General features: G+C 64.0%; 1 protein-coding gene across 10 annotated transcripts in view; it reads right to left on the bottom strand.

Annotated features, from left to right (window-relative positions):
• RXRA (retinoid X receptor alpha) overlaps positions 1–21,069 on the bottom strand; it is a 99,824-nt gene that overhangs the window by 21,977 nt on the left and 56,778 nt on the right. For all 10 annotated transcript variants that reach the window (XM_048223074.2, XM_048223078.2, XM_044389709.3 and 7 more), the window contains exons 2-3: positions 5,694–5,938; positions 37–187 (exon numbers count right to left, since the gene is read on the bottom strand). In XM_048223074.2, the coding sequence (XP_048079031.1) occupies positions 37–187; positions 5,694–5,938 (396 nt within the window). The remainder of the gene's footprint in view (positions 1–36; positions 188–5,693; positions 5,939–21,069) is intronic.

Below are 21,069 nucleotides of genomic sequence, written 5' to 3'. Positions count from 1 at the left end.
TGCCTGTGGGGGTCCCACAGCCCCGCGGCGGCCTACCTGAGGAGCGGTCCCCACAGATGGCACAGATGTGCTTGGTGAAGGACGCCATGTTCCCTGAGGGGTGGGCCGGGACTTTGAGGACACCATTGAGGCCCAGCGGGGGCTTGATGTCCTCGCTGCTGCTGACGGGGTTCATGGGTGAGCTGAGCTGGGGAGGGGAAAGCAGGGGTGTCCAGGGGGCACGAGCCAGCATCCCCCCCACCAGCTCTACGGTAAGCAAGGTGCTGACGTACCCCCACTTTACAGAGAGGGAAACTGAGGCTCAGAGAGGGGCCCTGCCCGCCACAGGCCACACAGCTCAGGAGGGGCAGGGCCCGGCCCCGCTGAGCGGCGGGCGGGCTGCTGGAGGCTGCTGTGCCCTCAGCGCTCCACCCTCCCATGGCCTCCCATGGCCGACCCCAGGCCTCGGGGGAGGATCCCCCCCAGGCCCTGCTCACGCCCCCTGCTCCTAGCTCAGCTAAGAACCACCTCCCATTGCCGAGCATGCCCTGGGCAGGACCGTGGGAACTCGCGACCCTCCCCGCGAGGCAGGCACTTTGGGGACTCCAACCCACAGATGGGCACTGAGGCCCGGTCACAGCAAACAAGGAAAGGGAGTTGGGGTCCATGTCAGCAGGCCACCCCGCCGGGGCCTCAGAGGGCAGGGTGGGGGTCTGTGGTCACGTGGCCCCATGGCCCCAGGCGCACACAAGGCCCCGCCCCGCCTGCAGCCGAAGCCAGGAGGAAGCGTGGGAAACTCACCAGTCACCCCGGCAACAGCCGCGGCAGTGACACAGCAGTTTTGGTTCTGCTGCGTCCAGCCCAGCGCTCCTGTCAGCGCCGGGGCCCAGAGGTGCTTCCCGCTGCCACCCGCGGGCCGGCCTGTCTCCGCAGGCGCCGGGACCCCGGCCGCACAGCCCCCCGCACCCCCACTTCTGCAAACCCCTGCCAGAGGCGGAAACCGGGTGGTGCGGACATCCCTGGGGAAGGGCAGCAGGCGCCACGCTGCCCCCTGGTAGCCCCGGGCCCCTCCTGCCAGCGGGAACCTCGCCTCCTTCCTTCCCCACGGCCCCCAACACCCCCTCCCCGCCCCTTTTCTCACGGGGCAGGAAGAGCTCGTGCTCACAGCACATGAAGCAGAAACCACCCAAAGCCTCCTTCCACACTGGCCTCTGTGCGGCCCCCGGCCAGTCCTCGGGTAGGCCATGTGGCTCTGTGAGGACTTAACCCCCGTGGGACTCAGGTGGGGTGCCAGTGCAGAAGAGAGCAGCGCCCCAGGAGCGCTCCCCGGGGAAGACAGGGAACTGAGAAGGGGCACGGACAGCTAAGTGCTCTGCGCCCGGGCTTGGCCTGCGTGTGCGCCCCTCAGAGCGCGGAAAGCCCCTCCCTGTTTCCCAGGTGCGGACCTAGAGGCTCAGGAGGTCAGGGCCCTGGCAGAACAGCAGGCCAAGCTGGGCCTCCGAGTAGCAGGTGGTGAGCACCGAGGGGGCCCCTGCATGCTGCAGAAGGGGAAACCGAGGCCCCAAGAGGACAGCTTGCCCAGAGCCACTCGGTGACCCCAGCCAGCAGACTCGGTTCACTAGGTGCCCAGCCAGGTGCTCAGAGACAGCGCTTGCTCATGGGCCGGGTGGGGACGGGGAGGAAAGGGGTGGCGGGATGCAGCGGGGGGGGGGGGGGGGGGGGTGGCAGTGTGGCTACGGCAGGGCCTCCAGATCACACCTCCTCCATTCACTGTGACACTCCGGGGAAATCACTCAGTAACTCTGCGCCTGAGGTCCCTCGTGAGCAGGACTGAGGGCTGCCGTCAGGATAATGGGGCAGACACTGGGGCAGCCGCCTCCACACTTGGCCTCCACGAGGAGGTGCCGCCAGCCAGTCCCAGACAGAGGGGCCGCCGAGCCGCAGTGTGCAGGTGGGGAAACCGAAGGACTGCTTGGAAAAGGGCACCAGAGGGGTGTGGCTGGGGACAGGGGTGGGTCCCCAGGGGCCCAACTGCGGGGAGCCGCCCAGTACACGGGAGCAGGAGGCCTGTCCCCACGCTGTGGGAGCCCAGCCAGGACTCCACGTGGCTGGGTCCACTTGGAAGCACCAGGGAGAGGAACCTGGGCATTTCCTCTTTCATGCTTGCCCACACCATGCTGGGCGGCTAGCGGGCCACCTGCCCTCCCAGCCTCCCGTGTGCATGCAGGCCCTTGGGACTGGTGCCTGCCCTAGGTAAACTGAGGCAGGGCCCCAGCAGTGAGGACGGATGGCCAGTGCCCCACATGGGAAGGAGCCACAGGCAGGATGGACAGTCAGTGCTGTGGCTCCCAGCCATGTGCCAGGGGCATCCCTGCCCTCCCGGGCCCAGGCTTCCCATGAGCAGAGTAGTCACACTGGCATAGGAGACCCTGCACGTATGGGAAGGCAAAGGCTGGGCTGGAGACCCCACTTGCCACGGGCCTGGGACCACCCACTCTGCTTCTGTGCCTCAACTAGTAGATGGTCCCCACAGGGCCACCAGGACAAGGCTGTTGGGGTCAGGGGTCGCTCTTCCCCCCTCTCCAGCTCCAAGCTGATGGGCCTTGGGCTGGGTTCACAGCTCCCAGAACAGAGCACGGAGTGACCCCTGGGGCCTCGTTCTGCCTTGCACACACCCCTCCCCAGTGAGCTCTGTGGCGCCCCACCTACGGGGGACTGCTCCCCACCTGTACCCCACCCCACCCCACCTCTGGGGAGACCCATTGCCCCAGCAGCCCTTCGCTGGAGCCTGATGACCACGTGCTGTGGCCAGGGTGGGGGCCTGGTCCCATTTCCCCTTTCATATCCTTGGTATTTATTTCGGTTCCCGCCGGAGCCTACGGGACTTACTGAAATAACCACCGGCCTCCTCGATGTCCCGCCAGGGTCTCCTGCCACCTCGTGGCTCCTCTCTTCCGCACCCATCACGCCCTTCCTCCTGAGCGCACAGCAGGCCCCCTCCACCAACCCACGAGGGGGGCATCACCCACGACCAGAACTGGGGTTGAAGGCTCAGGCCCGCCACACACAAGAGCAGGTCCTTGGCCTCGCCGGCCTCACGCTGCCATCAAGGCAGGGGCAAACTCGGTGACACGCATTCGCATCCCTGCGCCCCGTCCCAGAGGCCTCACAGCCGCGGGCCCCAACAAAGAGTAGGCAGTGCCGGCAGCCCCGCTGCCCTGAGCCAACCCCGTACCGGGGAAGCTTTGCTGGGCTGGGGAGGCCTGGATGCTGTGTGCCCACGGCAGGCCAGCGTGGCGAGCAGGCTCGGGGACGAGCTAGGGACGCTCCCAGGCCCTGCACTGACGGGTCCCCCAGACCAGGAAGAGACGCGGGGCAGTTCGGGTGTCAGCACCTGGGATCTAGCTTGGCTCAGCCCAGATCCCCAGGCAACCACTTCCGAGCAGGGTCAAGTGGGGTGGACTCGGCTGCTGATGGCCCTCTCTGGCTGTGTGGATTCGAGCAGGCAGTGCTCAGCAGGGCGCCAGGCCTTCCCCAACAACAGCAGAAGTCGGAAAACCTCGCTCGTTCCGGCAACCAGGACTTCGCGGTTGTGGTTTTGGGGCAAGGGGTGGGGCATGCCCCCCTTTGAACTCCACCCACACCCCCGTGAATATGGGGAACCCCAGGTTTCCAAGACAAGCTGAAGCCCAGAAGCACTCACTCCAGGAAGGAGCTACAGGGGTGTGGGGGTGGCGGCGGGGTTCACGAGAGACTGAGGCCTACCCGGGGAAGGGCGGCCAGAGGGAGGCCAAGCACGGGGGGCTCAGACTGCGGCAAAACACACTGTGACCCAACTGACCGATGGACACATGGACAGACGGGCGACTGACCACAGGGCAGTAATGACCATCTGGAACTCCCGGGGTTTGCTCCCCCCGGGGCCCAACTCCTGCCCTGACCCCCTCATCAGCTTTTCACACACAACCTGGGTTCGATCAGCACCAAGTGCCAGGAACCTGGCCGTGTGCAGAGAATAACAGAGAACGGGACAGATGTGGTCCCAAAAACCCCTCCCAGTACCGCCCCGCCCCTGCCCCCAGATGGGTGAACAGTACCAAGGGGCAGGCGCCCCCAAGGTGTGAGGGCCGTCGCTGCCACACCCAGACTCTGCTGTGCGCGAGCCCTCAGGGTGTCCGGGACAGGGGGCCGGCCCGAGACCGGCAAGGAGCCTCGTGGGGCTGAGGGTCAGCAGGTGCCTGCGTCTGTCATGGTCCCCAGGGGGCAGGTACAGCCTCCGGCCTCACGTCCTCATTGACTCTCTCGCTCCCTGCACGGAGTTGTGCAGCCAGCAAGAATGGGGGTGGGGTGACAGTGCTAAAAATAATCCAGCCAGGCCCAGGAGGGCAGCCGAGCCTCCCCGATGCCAGCACCTCAGCCTCCTGCCCGCTCTGGGGCCCAGGTCCCAGGAGCTCTGCGCTAATGCCCGAGGTCTTGGCTCTTCTGCCCCCCTCCCGCAGCCAAGGGCTGACACGGTGACTCTGGAAAAGCCAGAAAGATCTTCCACCAAGGCCAGCTCTAGAGGCCCAGCCAGATGGGCAAGGGGCTGACTCCAGCTCAGTGACACCCAGTCCTCCTGCACCAGGAGTCAGGCAGGCTGCCCTGCAGGGGGCACAGCAACAGGAGGCTTGGGAGCCCATGGGACGTGCCCGACACAACTAGATGCGCGGCTCTCGGCAGGGAATCCTGCACTTCGAGTCTCTCTCCAGCAGGCTGTCCTGAGGCTCCGTGGAGACGGTGCACCACGCTCCCCACCACAGGGCCTTCATCTCCCGGGGGGAGGAACGGCTGAAGCCAGACTTGCACTCAGACCAGTAATGGAGCCCTGCCTATTTCAGGAAGGGCAGCTCAACCCCAGAGAGAGGAAGGGGATTCAGGTAGGTCTCCCGTCCACCCAGGTAGGTCTCCCGTCCACCCAGCTAGGATTCAGGTAGGATTCAGGTAGGTCTCCCGTCCACCCAGCAAGAAATCCACTGGGGACTCCACGGAGCTGGGAGGGCGAGGCCCAGCTGGGCCTGGGGGCCCCTTCACAACGCAGGGATCTTCAGAAGAGCTCAGGACATCTCTGCAGGGGTTTGGACGAGAGGTGCCCAGGAGAGGGCGGACCGGGCCTCCAGGATTCCCATCACAAGAACTGGACCGAGCCAGGCCCTACCGGGCCCCAGCTGCTTCCCGATTCAGAGACAACCCCAAAAGCCTGACGTTCCAAACACATAACTGTGGAAAAGACCACCAAGCCCAGTAGATGAGCTGGGGCCACCATGTGGCCCGGGGCCTGGCCCAAGGAGCGTGCATCCGCATGATGCCTGGACGCATCCCCCTGGGATCTGGGCCCAGGGGCACTGAAACCATCTGGCGTGGGCTGAGCAGAGGCCAGGAGGGAAGGGCTCACAAGGAGCAGGGGCTCCAGGGAGGTGGGTTTAAACCTGAGAAACACAGAGCTCCCCCCACCTACAGAGCCAGGCCACGGGAGCAGGAAGTCCCCGGAGAGGAGGGGCCCCCCTGGGGTAGATGACCAGCTGCAGAGAGCTTGGCTGATAACCTCTGTGGGTCAAGGGCTGGGGAGTCGGCCAGAGCTGGACTCAAACCCAGGCTCTGATTCCCAGAGATAAAGGGTGGAAATGATAGCACCTGCCCCCCAGGGTCCACGGGAGGGGCCCCACCTCTGTACTTACCTGAGGGCTGCCGGTGCCGAAGCCCAGGGTAGGCGTGGTGGGCACTGACATGGAGTGGGGGCCCATGGGGGAGCTGATGACCGAGAAGGGTGGGCCCATGCCGTTGATGGGCGAGTGCAGCTGTCCCGGGGAGCCAAGCGAGGAGCCGATGCCGGGCCCCAGAGAGGGGTGCAGGGAGGGGGCAGCCATGGAGCCACGCCCCGTGGGGGAGTTGAGGGACGAGGAGTTCACCTGGGTGGAGAAGTCTGCAAGACAAGAACCCAGAGGAAGGCGTTCAAGAACCCACACTGCCCGGCCTGCTCCCCGCAGGGCACAGAGACCACAGCGAGGCCAGGCCCCGGCGCCCCCACGGTGATCCTAACAGTGCATGCTGCAGATTCCCACCAACACAAGGCCAGAGCACCGGGAGCTCCCCCTCCAAGGAGGCACCCTCCGACAGCCAGGCCCCGGCGCCCCCACGGTGATCCTAACAGTGCATGCTGCAGATTCCCACCAACACAAGGCCAGAGCACCGGGAGCTCCCCCTCCAAGGAGGCACCCTCCGACAGCGGCCGGCCCCAGCCGCGAGGCTTGGGCCGGGCCGGGGAGGCAGATGCAGGACAAGCAGACCGACGGCTCCCATCAGCAGGCTCTCCGATGCCCAGCCAGGCAGGGAGGCCGGACAGCCGCCTGTCCACCTGGAGGACCTGCTCACCACGGGCCGCCAGTCCCTCTGCCCGTGCACTCAAGGGACGGAGGTGAAGGTGTGGGGATACCAGTAAAAACCACGAGGCTGATGTTTTCTGAGTGCCCACCGTGTCCTCGGTGTATATTCACACATGGGGCTGAGAGCTACGTGGCAGGTTATCTTACTGCCCCGTTTTACCGACAGGAACCGAGGCCCTGTGTTCCTGCAGATGCCCGGGGCATAGCCCGTCGGCCACCAGGAGGCTGACCCTCTCTCTGAGCTCTGTGGCCTCAACCCAACAGCCCCCCTGCCCAAGCCTGCTCGGCGCCCCGGCGACCACGGCCCTTAGACCCGCGAGGCCCCAGAGAGATGCCTGCTTCCGAGTGGGCCTCGTGGACAGGGCCAGGGTGTGCGCCAGCCCACAGAGGCTGTGGGGAGAGGTGGGGACCTCCCACACACCGGCTTTCATCTCAGCGATTTCAAAGCCCCAACGAGAGCTAATTAGGCCTTCCCACCCCACCCTGAGGGCTCAGGAGGAAGAAGCCTCCCCAGGAGGAAGGCTCTCAGGTGGTGAATGCACTGCCCACGGGCGGGCGGAACACACTGGCACACCAGCAGGAACTGGAGGAGCCCAGAGGCCAGAGAGCTCCACCTCCACCCAGCGGAATGCCCTGGGCAAGCCCGGGCCCCTCCTTGGGCCTCGGCCTCCCATCTGCACTATTCTCTCACACAAGGGACTGGCCTCTGACCGCAGACACCCCAGGTCAGGGGGCCCACCCCGGCTTCGCTCCTTGAGGCCCCCAGGACCACTTGCTTGCCTGAACCTTGAGAGCAGCTGTGTTCCAAAGGCCCCCCCTAAGTCTCGGGGGACAGACACCATCACGTGGGGCACAGCACTGCCAAGCGGCCCAGTTAGGACTTGACACACGTCACTCTGGCCAAACCCTTACCCAGGGACTTAGGACCTGGAGATGCTGGGGGTGGCCAGCCCAAAGGGTGGGGTGGTGCTGGAGGGACATGCCACCCTGCCAACGCCCTCCCCTGGGAGCATTTACCCGCTTCCATCTCGCAGCCCCCCGCCCGCTGGGCACTTCCTCCTCCTCCCCGCTCCACGGGACCAGGGGCACAGGAAGCCGGCCTGGAATCCCGCAGTCCAGCCAGGGCTGGGGGAGCCTGCCTGTACCCTAACTCCACTGGCGAGCAGCCTCCTCCGGACCATCTGAAACTCTAGCCATTCACAAAATTGGGGATCAACCACTTCACTGAACTTGAAAATGAAAACTCGGGGAATCCCAGCAGCGCTGGAGGGTCGGTGGGTATCGCAGATCCGCCCCGTTGGTCATGAAGTGCCCTGAACGCCGTGTGCCTGGAGGTCCGTAACCCCGTAACTTCCCCAAGAAGCCTAGGGGAGCAGCCAGGGCTGACGCGAGAGGACAGGCAGGGAGAGGTGTCTGAGTACGGCAGACCCAGGCCCAGCTGCAGGTCCTTGATCCACGGAGCTCCTATGGCCCTGTCCACCCGAGACAGACACGGAGATGGAGACACAGAGCACTGGCCTGAGACTCGCTCAAAGGCCTGAGCGCAGAAATCCACAGCTGCCCCGCTCCAGGCAAGCAGGGACCCATTGTGGCCTGCCTCTCCAGCCTGCAGCCAGCCCTGGACGAGAGACCAGCGCCGGCTTCACTCCTGCCCGAGCCTGGGCTTCCGTATCTGTGCACACCGGCTCTGCAGGAGCGGGCCATGGCCCTGACCAGCCAGGGCTGCCCCCTCCACGCAGTCGGAGAAGCGCCTCTCTGACCTCGGGGAGGAAGCAAGAGGGACTCTGCGGAACAGCTCCAGCGGACACCTCCGCGGGCGAGCGCAAAGACAGGGGCCAGGCAGCCAGGGCAGCCAGGCTTCCCAGGCTCAGGAGGGCAGCCCTGCACCCCCACACCCCTTTCTTCTCAGAAGTGGGAAGGAGATCGGGATGCCAGGGCCAAGCCAAGAAGCCACTCCTAGACTCCACCCCCTGCCCAGCTACTCCTGGGGGCCCGGGGAGCCCTGAATCAGAGCGGGGCATTGCGGGGCTTCTCAGGGGCGGCTCTCCTCAAGGGGCGGGGTGCAGCCAGCAGCCACAGCCGCTGGGAGGGGCCTCCTCGGCTGCCAGTGCACAGCTGCCGGGGCTGGTGCCCACTCTGCTCCCCACGGGCCTGAGCGGCTGCTTGTTTGTTTGCTGCTCCCCCCAGGAAGGAGAGGGAGAGGCAGGAGAAAGCCTGGCCGGAAGGAAGGAAGGAGGGAGGGAGGAGGCCTGTTTGACTGCCAGCCGCCAGGCTGCACCCCAAAGCTCCCAGCCCCCCAAGGCACCGCCTGCACCCAGCCCAAGTCTGAGACCCAGGAGCAGGGGGAGGCATCCCGGCTCTGCAGCAGCCCCACGCCGACCCCGCCCCAACGGCACAGGCTCAAGTGTTCAGCAACCGCTCCTAACTGGTGGGCGCCCCCTGGGGCTGCTGGGTCCAGACGGGGCGGCTACTCCACCCCCCCCACCCAGTGCGTGCCTCCCCGGGACCCCTGCTGTCCCCAGGCCCCCCGCTCTGGGCGCTTCCTGTTTACACAGAACATCTACAGCAGACACTTTCCCGGAGCCTGGGTGACAATGGGCTGGCTGTGTTTTCTGGAGTCTTCTGGAGAGAGACACTCTGGCCAGGAAGGGAACGTTAGAAAGAAAAGGCAAAAAAATGCCCAAACATCCTCCACCCGCAGAGGGCCTGCCCACCCCCACCCCACGTGCTGCAAGCTCGAGCTGCCAGGCCATTCCGCGGCCCCCACCCACTGATAAGCAGAGGCAGTGATCAGCCTTATTCTTTAAAAGTCATACTTTGGACCTGCTGGGGCCTTGTCACGGGCTGGTCACCACACTTATCTGATCCTCGCCGGGCGGGGCTGCCGGGGCTGCAGGACAGCAGGCTCCCTGCCCAAGGGGGGTGCAGAGGGGCTTGTGAGGGGCAAAGCCCTAACACTGAGTCTCACACCCTCAGCACCCCAGCACCTTACGCCCTACACTGTGCATGCACACACACGTACATGCACGTGCACACATGCACACACGTGCACACACGCGCACACACACGTGCACATGAATGCGCGGACATACACAAGCACGCACACACGCACGCACAAGCACGCACACACACATGCACATGAATGCGCGGACACAGACAAGCACGCACACACAAGCACGCACACACAAGCACGCACGCACACACGTGCACATGAATGCGCGGACACAGACAAGCACACACGCACACACACGCACACACGTACACACACGCACACACGGGCACACACATGCACATGAATGCGTGGACACAGACAAGCACGCACACACGCACGCACACACGCACGCACACACAAGCATGCACGCACACACATGCACATGAATGCGTGGACACAGACAAGCACGCACACACGCGCGCACACACAAGCATGCACGCACACACATGCACATGAATGCGCGGACACAGACAAGCACGCACACACGTGCGCGCACACAAGCACGCACGCACACACGTGCACATGAATGCGCGGACACAGACAAGCACGCACACACGCGCGCACACACAAGCATGCACGCACACACATGCACATGAATGCGCGAACACAGACAAGCACGCACACACGTGCACGCACACAAGCACGCATGCACACACGTGCACATGAATGTGCAGACACAGACAAGCACACACGCACACACACGCACACACGTACACACACGCACACACGGGCACACACATGCACATGAATGCGTGGACACAGACAAGCACGCACACACGCACGCACACACGCACGCACACACAAGCACGCATGCACACACGCACATACACGCATGCACACACGCACGCACGCACACACGCACACCCCCTTTGGGACTATGAGGAATCAGTGAGACCGGGGAAGGAGGCCATGGCTGGGGAGCTCAGAGGGACCTCCAAGAAGGACAGGCCCCTGTCCAGAGGGGATGCCCAGCAGCCCCAACACAGGCGAAGAGACCTTGAAGGGCTGCCAGATTCAGTCCAGGAAGGCTACATGGGAGAAGTGCTGGACAGATCTCTCTTTTGGCACAAAAAGCACTTCAGGCCACAAAACTGCCTCAAAACTGCCAATATCTGGAGGCCAGTATCAGCCACGGACCAGAGAGGGGATGCCCTGGGATCTCAGCCCCAGTACCTCCCTGAGCCCCAGAGCCTGAGGGTGAAGAGCTACACTGGGTGAAGTTGAGAGTAAAGAAGGCACTCCTGGTGACTGACAACGGCAGGGGCTGCTTCTTGGGGTGGTGAGCTCCCCGTCACAGCTGCATACAAGCAGAAACTACATCCACCATTCAGGAATGGCTGAGCAGATGACCTTTGAGAGAGGGACTCTCTCCACCACTCCAAAATTCCTGAGCTGCATGGGCTTCCTCTGGAATGGGGTTTTGGAGGGACCCCACAGCAGGAAGCTGGGGAACCCCCACCAACTCCTTTCCGGTCCCCACATGGCAGACAGGGGCAGGTGGCAGGAAATGCCAGCCCCACTGCGGTGGGGTGGGGGTGCACCCTCGGGACTCCACCCCCTCCTGGGCAGCCAGGGCTCCTCCAAGGCCCTACTTTGCAGGACCAACCAGGGTAGGGTCCAAGCGGGCCACAGGCTGGGGCTGCATGTCCCGAGGAAAAGAAGAGGGCACTGGGCCAGCCAAGCAGGAACCTCAGAGGTGGGGAGGGACGGGTGGTGCAACTGAGGGAGCGTGGGGAGGGGTCCCAAGGGCTAGCATAGGCCAGAAGCTTCAAGAGGGCCCGTAAGGACTGCACAGGGGTAGGAGAGGAGGTGCCCAGGAGGAAGAGGGGCAACAAAGAGTAAGGAAGAACCCTGTAAGAACAAGACTTGGCTCGGAGTACAAGCTCCCCCCACCCCTGCAATTCTGTGCCTCTGCCTGGAGACCACCCCTCCACCGCCCCCCTGGAACCGAAACCACACGTCAAGGAGAAGACAGGCTTCAGGAGCTTCCCGGGACACCCACCTTCGGCCCCCGCCTTCCGGAAGGACTGCTTCCCCTGCCACCGCCGGGGGAGGGAGAAGTGGCCGCCTGGCAAGGACTGTGGTGGGGACCACGGCGCGTCTGGGTTTGGGGGAAGCTGAGGGTGGCTGGAACAGAAGGAGGGGGAGGCAGGAAGTTTCCACTGGCCCTCCAGGGTGAGGGGCCTTCAGGAGCTGGGGCTGGGCAGGCAGACGTGCAGGGAGAGGCACCCTCCCTGGTAAGAGCAGACTTCTGCCTGCCCTCCAGGGCCAAGGGGCCCAGCGCTGCCTGGCCTGTTTCCCCCCAAGGCAAGAGGCTACCATGGTGCCCCTTCTGCCCTGTGCCTGCTCTCTACCCTGGAAAGGTCCTGCCACCTCCAACCCCAGGGAGCACAGCCCCCCATGGCCGCCCCGCCCAGTGTCAGCTTACGGCTCAGGTGGCTGGGGCTGAAATTACAGCTCCGCTGGGGTCACCCTGCCCTCTCCCAAACCAATGGTCCCAGCTCCAAACCTCAGCCCCTGCTGGGGAGGACACAGGTCAGCTGGGCCTTCACAGGGGGTCAAGAGAAACCCCCGTCTGCTCCTGCCCTGCATCCCAAGCACTGGGGACCTCAAAGCAGGATGGGTGGGCAGTGCACCAGGCAGGCAGCCTTAGGGACCCACCCTCTGCTAGGCTCAGCGAGCCCGTGGGCCCACAGGGGCCAGAACTCGGGACCTGCCTAGCTCTACACAGAGCCCATGGTGGCCCAGATCCACCCAGACCCCAGAGGAGAGAGGGTGAGCACAGTGAGTCAAGACACGCGTTCCTTCATCTGCCCCCGCCTGTGCACGGGAAGTGGCTTCCAAGGGCTTTTGGTCCCTGGGCACCCAACAGGGACTTCACCCCCACAGGTCCCATGGAGACCACCGGCCGGCCTCTCCAAAGTACTGCTTCCTGGCACTGCCCCACCCGGCCCTCTGCAACAGACGGGGAGGCCCAGGGGCCTGGGAGCAAAGGGGTGAGGAGGGGAGCAGGCAGCGTGGACACTAAAGGCCAAGGGACAGGCAGGACACTCTGCTAGGTAAGGGATAGACACCATGACCCCCCCAGCCCCCAAGGCCTTGTGGGGGCCCCGACGGACCAGAGACTGTGGATCTAGCAGGCAGAGGCGCCACCCAAAACTCAGGAAGGGTCTGGGGCTTCCCTGGGAGCTTCAGGCGTCCATGCCTTAGAGTGACCCAGGGTGGGCTGGGCCAGCTCGGGCCCCTGGACTCTGGTCTGACCACTGCCTCTGTGAGCTCAGGGCCCCTGGGAACCAGGCCACCTCAAGGACTCAAAAATGTCAAACCCATCTTTGCGGTCACTAACCCCCACTCAGATCAGGAAACCCGGGGGCTCGGCTCCTGTCCCACACCCCAGAAGCAGCCATGCAGCTGGGCTCTTGATCCTGGAACTCACAGCCAGTCCTCGGCCCGACCTTGTCCCGCTCCCCCTGGAGCCACCCTGGCCCCCGACATATGATCCAGGGCTGGTTCAGAGTGGGGGCACAGGAGACAGGAGGAAGTGAGAGGAAGTGAAGAGCTCCAAGTCGAAGGCAAGGGGGCCTGGGCCCTGACTCAGGAGGGCGCACAGCATGACACACGACTGGTCAGGTGCTTGGACCCCCCCCCCCCGGGGGAAACCGATACAAAGGCAGGGACAGGATGGATCGGCAACCCAGATCTATAGGGCCCCAGGCAGGCCCCTCCCCCAGGGCCCCTCATGGCCTCCCAGGGTGTGAGGATAGGAATAGTAACACAAGATTTGGACCTCTGGGTCCCAGCCAGGAGAGAGCAACCTAAAGCTCTCGGTACTGAACGTCAAACTCCCCAGGGCAGAGGGAACACCCCTTGCAATGCCCCTCATGGACATGGGCCCCATCAAGGCCCAAAGGGTCTAATAGGGAAAACCACTCTCCATAATAAAGCTTGGGGTAGGACAACATCTGTGCTGATATCCAGTGAGCACTCAATGACAAATACATCTATACTATTACTAGCACCATCATCACCATCGCAGTCACAACAATCATCGTCACCAGCATCACCACCATCATCATCACCATCAGAATCACCACCATCATCATCACCATCATCACCATCACCACCGTCATCGTCACCATCAGAATCACCACCATCGCCACCACCATCATCACCATCAGCACCATCACCATCATCATCACCATCAGAATCACCACCATCACCACCATCATCGTCACCATCATCATCATCACCACCATCATCACCATCACCACCATCATCGTCACCATCAGAATCACCATCATCACCACCACCATCATCACCATCATCACCACCACCATCATCACCATCATCACCACCATCATCACCATCATCACCACCATCAGCACCATCCTCACCCTCACTACCCAAGCAAACCCCTATCCTGCCCCACCGCACACATGAAAGTCTAAAGCCCAGAGAGACTGATGCTAAATGGGTTTTGCCACAAGTAGTGAAAGGGACCATGTTTTGGGGTTCTGCCGGCCATACTCAGCAGGCCGGGGCTGGTGAGGTGCAGTGGAAGAACAGCAGTGGGGCAGCCATCCTTGCCCAGCCAACCGTACAGAAGGGGTGCTGCAGTTGGGCCCAGTGGCAGCAGGTGCAGCCAGAGTCCAGCCACTGCGGGGGAAGTAGAGAGCACCGATAGGATAAGGTGGTGGCCAGGAGAGGGTCCCTATGTGCAGCCAGCCAGTGCCTGGGCCTGGAAGGCGCTCAAAAAAGAGCTGAGGAGTGGCAGCACTGATGCCCAGGGGCAAAAGGGCCAGGGTCTTTGCTGGAGGCTGCCCTCTGTGCCCCTGGTTCTTGTGGCCACAGCCCCCACACCAGGCCCAGCTACAGAGTCAACCAACTGACCTGCCCCTTTCCCCTCAACTCCTGCAGCAGGCGCGGTCATCACCCACCAGGCTGGCAGCACTCTGATGGAGGCCTGTGGTGGGCACTCTCTGGGGTACCTTGGGGGCTGAGCTGCATGCTCAACCTGGGGGAGCACTGTTCAAACCATCACGGCGCAGAGGAGCACTGTGGGTCCCAGAGCAGCAGGCACCCCCTAAGTCTTCATAGCTCAGAGACACGCACAAGGAGAGGAGCACAGTGGGGGCACACGGCATACCCTGGCCTGGCACCTGGGTGGTGGGGCCAGACTCCCCCCCAGGGCCCTGCCTCTCTGGCCCACTGCATCCTCACCAGGCCACCCTGGGTGCCTGGGTGTTGCAGGGAGAAGACCCCAGAGGCCGCTCACGGCTTCAGGGTAACGGGTAACATGGCCTTCGGCACAGACACCACCCTCCTGGACCTGCACACCACACAGACGCCCCCAAACACTGGCTCAGGAAATGCCAACTCCCCACCTTCCCCTCCCTCTTCCCTGTGACTCCAGGGTCTCCCAGAGCTCCGGGCAGAGGAGTCTTTCTAGGAGAAGTTACGTGACCACACCTAGTGAGAACCAGCAGGCAGGCCTGGCCCCAGAGGCCCAGGGCTGTGAAGAGCAGTGGTCAGGACTGGTGGTATAGGGTCAGCGGCTGTGGGATGGGAGTCCCATCCTGAGTGCTCCACTGGGTTCGTGTTCCGGGTGCTATTTCTCCATCCATCCAACAGGCAGAAACCTCAAAGGCTGCCAGCCCCGGAGTGCAAGCCACACAGCCGCCACCTAGGGCCCCCAAATCTTGAGACCAGTCCTCTGAGGAACGCTCTAAGGCACAGACTTTACCAAGAGGTACGCCACCCTTCTACCCCAGAGGTGGCTTGTGGGGGAGGTCAACAAGGCTTCACGGGGCCTCATCGATGGGGCTACCCACCCATCCCAGGGACCCCGAGGTGAGGACAACCCAGCCAGCACCGAGGGGGGGTCAGGAGAACGCAGTGATTGGCAATAGCCGGCTCGGGCCCCAACCAACGATGCTGTGTTCCCTGCCCAGAAAGATGCCAAAGGGTCCCGTAGAGTCCCCAGAGCTGGTCTCCAGACCTGTGGCCAGAGAGCCCTCAGCAGGCGGGCCGGGGTAGCCGTGTCCCTAGGCACAGCAGGCAGACCGCCCCACACTTCTGCCTGGCAGCTAGGCCACACCTCCCGCTCGGTGGCAGTACCCGGCTCGGCTGCCCGCCGGAGAGGCCGAGAAGCAGCTGCAGTTGTCATCCCTGGACCTGCTGGGAGCCCGCAGGAGGGGGGAGGCACCGGCACAGAAAGGGGGTGACAAAAGGAACACAGAGGAGCTGGCAGCCACCATGATTAACCTGCATCAATACTGCCACCACCCAGGGCACTGCAAAACGGAGCTCCCCATATCCACGAGCCAGCCACGTGACACCGCCGGGGGGCTCTGAAGCCCCCTGCAGACAGACGCCGTGTATCGCACACGCGGAGCCTAGCCAGGCCTCCAGCGCACACCTACCCCACGCAAGTGTCGTAGCAGGAGCTCTCCGGGCCCCCCTCCGCCCATTCTGCAGGCAGGGAGAGGGCTCAGGGGGCGAGGCTCTTCCCAAGCCTGAGCGAGAGCCGGTCAGGACCCTCCACCCCCACGAGGACCCCCTGTGGCCAGCAGCGTGGCCGGGCACCAAGCTGCAGGTACCCCAGGATCCGGTGGCTGACGGCGATGCCCACTGTGGGGACGGAGGGCCGGGAGCGGGAAGCACGCTCACCTCTCCGAAGCCAGCAGGGGCTCCCACGCGCCGAGGCCTCCCCTCCCCGCTGTCCCCTCAACTCTCCCCCACCCCTGCGGGGAGCTGCCCAGACGGCGGAGGAAGGTGGGTGGGAAGGGGGGAATTCCTGGTGAAAGCCCGCCTGCAGCGTGGCACCTCGAGGCGGGAGGGGCCCCCGAGCCCGCCGGCGGCTTGAGCCAGTTTCTCTTCAACAGGAAAAGAGATGATCCTTGTTTCATTTTGAGCTGTGTTGCCCCGGCTGGCTCGGAGGCCCTGCTCTGTCGTGGAACGCCTGTGCTCTCTACCCGCTCCAGCTGTTTTTCTCATTTTCATTTGCATCCCCGTTGGCTTCCGAGACACACTCGCTCAGATGCCCAGGCTCAGCCTGCCCACAGCCCACCCAGCTACGGAGGAGGGTCGGGGCCTCCGGGCAGGTGGCCGGCAAGTCAGAGCTTTCTGGGATGGTCAGGGACAGGGGATGCTCTGGGTGAAACTCCTCTAGGCCGGCATGCGCAGGTCTCACCTGGGGGCAACCCCAAGGCTCCCCTCTGCACACGGAGCACCCCCGTTCCACGGATGCTGGCATGAATGCTCAAAGCCCCCAGGATGTGGTTGCCCGGGGCCACACGGCAGGCAGGGGCAGGGCAGGGCCAAGCCAGGTGTCCCTGGAGAACAGGGCGTCTTCTCAGTTTCTGAGGGGTTCACGGAGGGCTCCCCAAGAGCCCCACCGCCACGTGCCGTGAGCCCTGGCCACACAGCATCCTCCCCTTGGCAGCCCCAGGCTGCCAGTCATGTGGGGGGCCCAGCTGGCAGAGCTGTGCAGACCGGAGACGGGGCCTCACCCGTGAGACAGACCGAGAACAGGACGTCTGCCTGCCAGAGTGGGGCTTCCCCGCGTCAGCTGTCACAGCGGTGCCTCCCCTCCACAGGGGTGGGGGCCTCCACGGTGCTCACCTGGACAGCACAGCCGTCCAGCCTCGCCTCCCCACACGTCGGACCCGACCAAACCCAGAGCGGCCTCTTCACAGTCCGCCCTTGGCTTGGCACCCCTGCCCCACCCGGCTGAAAGCCCGGCCAGCTCTTCACGGCTCTGGGCAAGAAACCGCCCCGAAGGGCCCCCTCTGGGGCCTGCACAGACAGACGTGTGACCCCCACCCCACCACCCGCCGCATCCCTGGCCGTACGGGCTCAGTCTGCGATGCTGATGGCCTGGGCTGGATCCCACGCTGAGATCCAACTGCCCACCCAGCCACCCACTGGGGACCTGCCGTGTGCCAGCCCGTACCCTCCACTTCCTCCCTTGGGCTGCCAGCCAGAGCAGGGAGAGGGGAAACAGAGGCCCAGAGGGGGCCGTGCAAGCATGGGGCCCGGCCCGGCTGAGCCTAGCACTTCTGCCCTGTCCTCACAAACATCAAACCATGTTGCCAGGATGCCGACTCCTGACAGCCATGGGGGGTAGGGGTGTGGCCACGGAGGGAGAGAGGCAGCATCCATCCCCTGCAGCCTGCTGCCCCAAGAACCCAGGACGGGACCGCAGGGAGCACCCACACTTGCTCTCAGCCCACAGGGTCTCTGGGCAGAATGGGGGTGGACGGACAGACGGCCCGGGAGAGCCTCCTTCTGGGCTCTGGGTGATCACGACCTCCCTCCACACCGCACTGCACCCCGCCCCCCGCAAATGTCCCAGCAGCCCCCTTGGGACTGAGAGCTGCAAGTAGCCACGCCCAGATCTGGCCATAGCCAGGCCATTGCTGTTTCCATGTGCCCTGTCCGTGGCCATCCCTGCTGATCACTGGACAGGACTGGCCATGCTAGCACCTGCCATGGCTCCCCATTAACACCCCCCAAGCCCCGAGTGAGGCTCCCTTGCACCCCAGCACTCCTGCCTCCTCCACGCTGGCCGAGTGGGGCCGGGGCCTCTGCCCTTGCAGTCCCTGCCCCCGTTCCCTTTCCTTGCCCTCTCTGGCTCACTAAGGTCCACGTCTCTGAGTCTCATGAGCAACCCCCGGGGTAGCCGAGGCCAGAGTCAACATGGGGGAGGAAATCTGGGGAAAGTATGTCTCCGCTGTTCGTCCCTGTCCTTGGGAACATCAGCAAATAACTCCCGTGAGCTACAAATGACATACAGTTTGGAAGGCCTAGGGCGGGGGGTAGGGGTGTGGAGGGCAACAGGGCTGGGGGCCAGCCACCACAGGACCAGTCAGGTGACCAGCGTGTGCGGCCGGTGGCAGGGCCGTGCTGAGAGGCCTAGGCGACCGGCCCCCTCCCCTGAGGAGCTGGGGCTCAGTGAGGCCCAGTCTTGGGGGGGGGGGAGCCAGCAGTTAAGGCCAAGTCTAGAGGCCTGGGGGAGGCCAGCGCAGCAGACTGCAGCGTCCAGCTCTCACTCCATCCAGAGAGAGTGGGGACACCCCCTCAGCATCCGAGAGAGAGAAGCAGGGGCCCAGAAACATGCCTTCTAAGACTTCAGACCCACCCCAATTCCCAAAACCCACACACAGTGCATGGGGCAGCAGCCCCTGCCAAGTGGGAAAAAGGGCGTGGACCCCCCAGCAGAAAACACACCACTTGCCGGGTGCCTGGGGACCCTCACGGCCTGGCCCCAAGAGCACCCGGCTGTACTGCATGGATCCACCTCCCTCCGTCAGAGGCCTCGGGAACAATGCCCTCTCCTACCCAGAAGCCGAAGACCGCAGGTCCAGGTGCAGAAAGAGCCCAGACACCAGGACAAAAGCCTGACGGGCTCAAAACAGCTGCACGGATCCAGAGGCTAAAGCTTCATGCATCTGACTCGCAGAAGCCGTCCTCGCTCAGAGCCTACTGACGCGGCATCACACACAGCGCTGACTGTGGGGACGACTCCAAGGAAGACTCGGGAGGAGCTACACGCGGTAGCAAGGGCTGACAAGTAGGGGACGGTGGGACGAGTCTAAAAAGGAGACAAACGGGGCGCCTGGGTGGCACAGCGGTTAAGCGTCTGCCTTCGGCTCAGGGCGTGAGCCCAGCGTGATGGGATCGAGCCCCACATCAGGCTCTTCTGCTGTGAGCCTGCTTCTTCCTCTCCCACTCCCCCTGCTTGTGTTCCCTCTCTCGCTGGCTGTCTCTATCTCTGTCGAATAAATAAATAAAATCTTTAAAAAAAAAAATAAATAAAAATAAATAAATAAAAAGGAGACAAACGCCCAGCCGCCAGGTCCACATTCCAGGCAGACCTGCGCTCCTCCGCAAGCGGCCAGAGCAACGTGCCCATGCCATCCGCAGGGGACACGGTCGGCATGCCCTGCCGCACGCTCAGGAAGCCTGGCCCGGTCACCAAATGCCCACGATGACCGCCTGCCACGCACAACCCAGTACCCCGCTCACATCTCACACCCCCGCCACGTCCAGCTGCAAGCCGCCCAGCCAGATGGAACGGGCCCCCCAGCCCCGGTTCAGGAGCCCAGAAAGGGGCCTCACAGCTCACGATACTTTCTGTGTAAGTCATTTTATATGATTTTAAACGTCTGTCATGACAAGAGATAAGCTGACCTGGAAAATCCTCTATGCGTCCATTTTACAGATGTGGAAACCAGAGCCAAGAACTAAAAGGGACAGTCCGGGGTCAAGTGTGGAGGCAGACAAGAGACACACGGTTCTTACCCTCAAGGAAGAGCTGCCAGGGGGGCGTGAACCCACCCCCACTGACAACTCCAACACCAGAAAGACCGAGCCCCTGGTTCCAAGACACATACCAGAAGGTTCTTTGCTATAGGAGGACAGGGCCTACCTCGAGTGGGCCTTCACAGTCACTCGGCCAGGACTGCCCAGCACCGAGGGCAAAGCTGGGTGCAGAGATGCCCAGGGTGGGCTCGGGTCACCAGCATGCGATGGCCGGCCCCAGGACGAGGGTGCAGGGCAAGTGCGCCCCGGGCCCCTCCCTTAGTTCCTGACATCGCGGAGTGTGGGAAAGGCTTGCCAAGGGCATGTTAGGGGCAGGCGGCCCCCAGTCAGGACAGCAAGGTGCCCAGCTGCGCATTCCAGGGCCAGAACCCCACGGTTCCCTGCGCTGTCCACACGGCACACAACAGGCCGGGCCACGGCTCCCAACACAGAGACACAAGCAGGAGCCTGAGACATTAAGGGTAAACATCCACAAATGGCCAGAGGACTTTAAAAGGCCCAGTGGAACAAGGTGGTCCGAGCTCCACCTCAGCCGGCCAGGTCTGTTTGAGTCCTTCCCCTGAGCCTCTGTGGCCCTGGGAAAGCCACTGCACATGGGGGCCTCAGTTTCCCCTGAACCCAGGCACAGGAGACCACGTCCCCCCAGGGGCATCTATGAAGGCAAGTCAGCCAGCTACACGGGCCCTGGCGCGGGCAAGTGCTGACCACACGGGCACCCCTGCTCCAAGCTGGAAATGCCAAGGGCCGGGACAGGCGGGGACGTGCCCCCCACCAGCACAAGGGGTTACTCCAGCCTCTCGCCTCTCAGCAGAGCGGGATTACAAGCCGCCCCCCACCCCCCGCCGGCCTCCTCCCTGTCCACAGCCCCTCTCCAATTAGACTAGTCCCACGGCCCCCACCTCAGGTTTCCCAGTGCGAAAGGGGAGTGAGCCAGATCCCAAGAGGCCCTCCCCAGAGCTGGCCGCCCTCCTCACCCCACCCCAGAACCCAGAGCCCACACCCAGGCCAGGCTGCCCCCAGGCCCACCAATCCCAGCTCTCACCTGCCAGCCACCTGTGGTCCCCTGCCCGCCAGGCCAGGCCCCCTCCTGAAAGAGAGGCCAGGAGCTGCAGCCTCATGGCGAGTGTGGGCGACAGGTCCCACCACGGGGGCGGCCCCATCAGCCCCCGGCCCACCGGCTCGGGGTCCCACGGCCTCCGGGGATGCAGCGTGGCGGTACCCAAGCAGCGGAGCGGGGGGGCCGGGAGGGGAAGGAGGCACACAGGAGGACCGGCGTCTCCACGAGGCAGCCGCCAGCGTCAGGAGCAAGTGGTGCTCATGCTGGCCCAGCGGGCGAGTTCCCCTTTCCCAGGG

Source organism: Ursus arctos, unplaced genomic scaffold (genome assembly GCF_023065955.2).
Source record: "Ursus arctos isolate Adak ecotype North America unplaced genomic scaffold, UrsArc2.0 scaffold_18, whole genome shotgun sequence".
Lineage (NCBI taxonomy): Eukaryota > Metazoa > Chordata > Mammalia > Carnivora > Ursidae > Ursus > Ursus arctos.
This window is presented reverse-complemented; position numbering and strand designations above follow the sequence as displayed.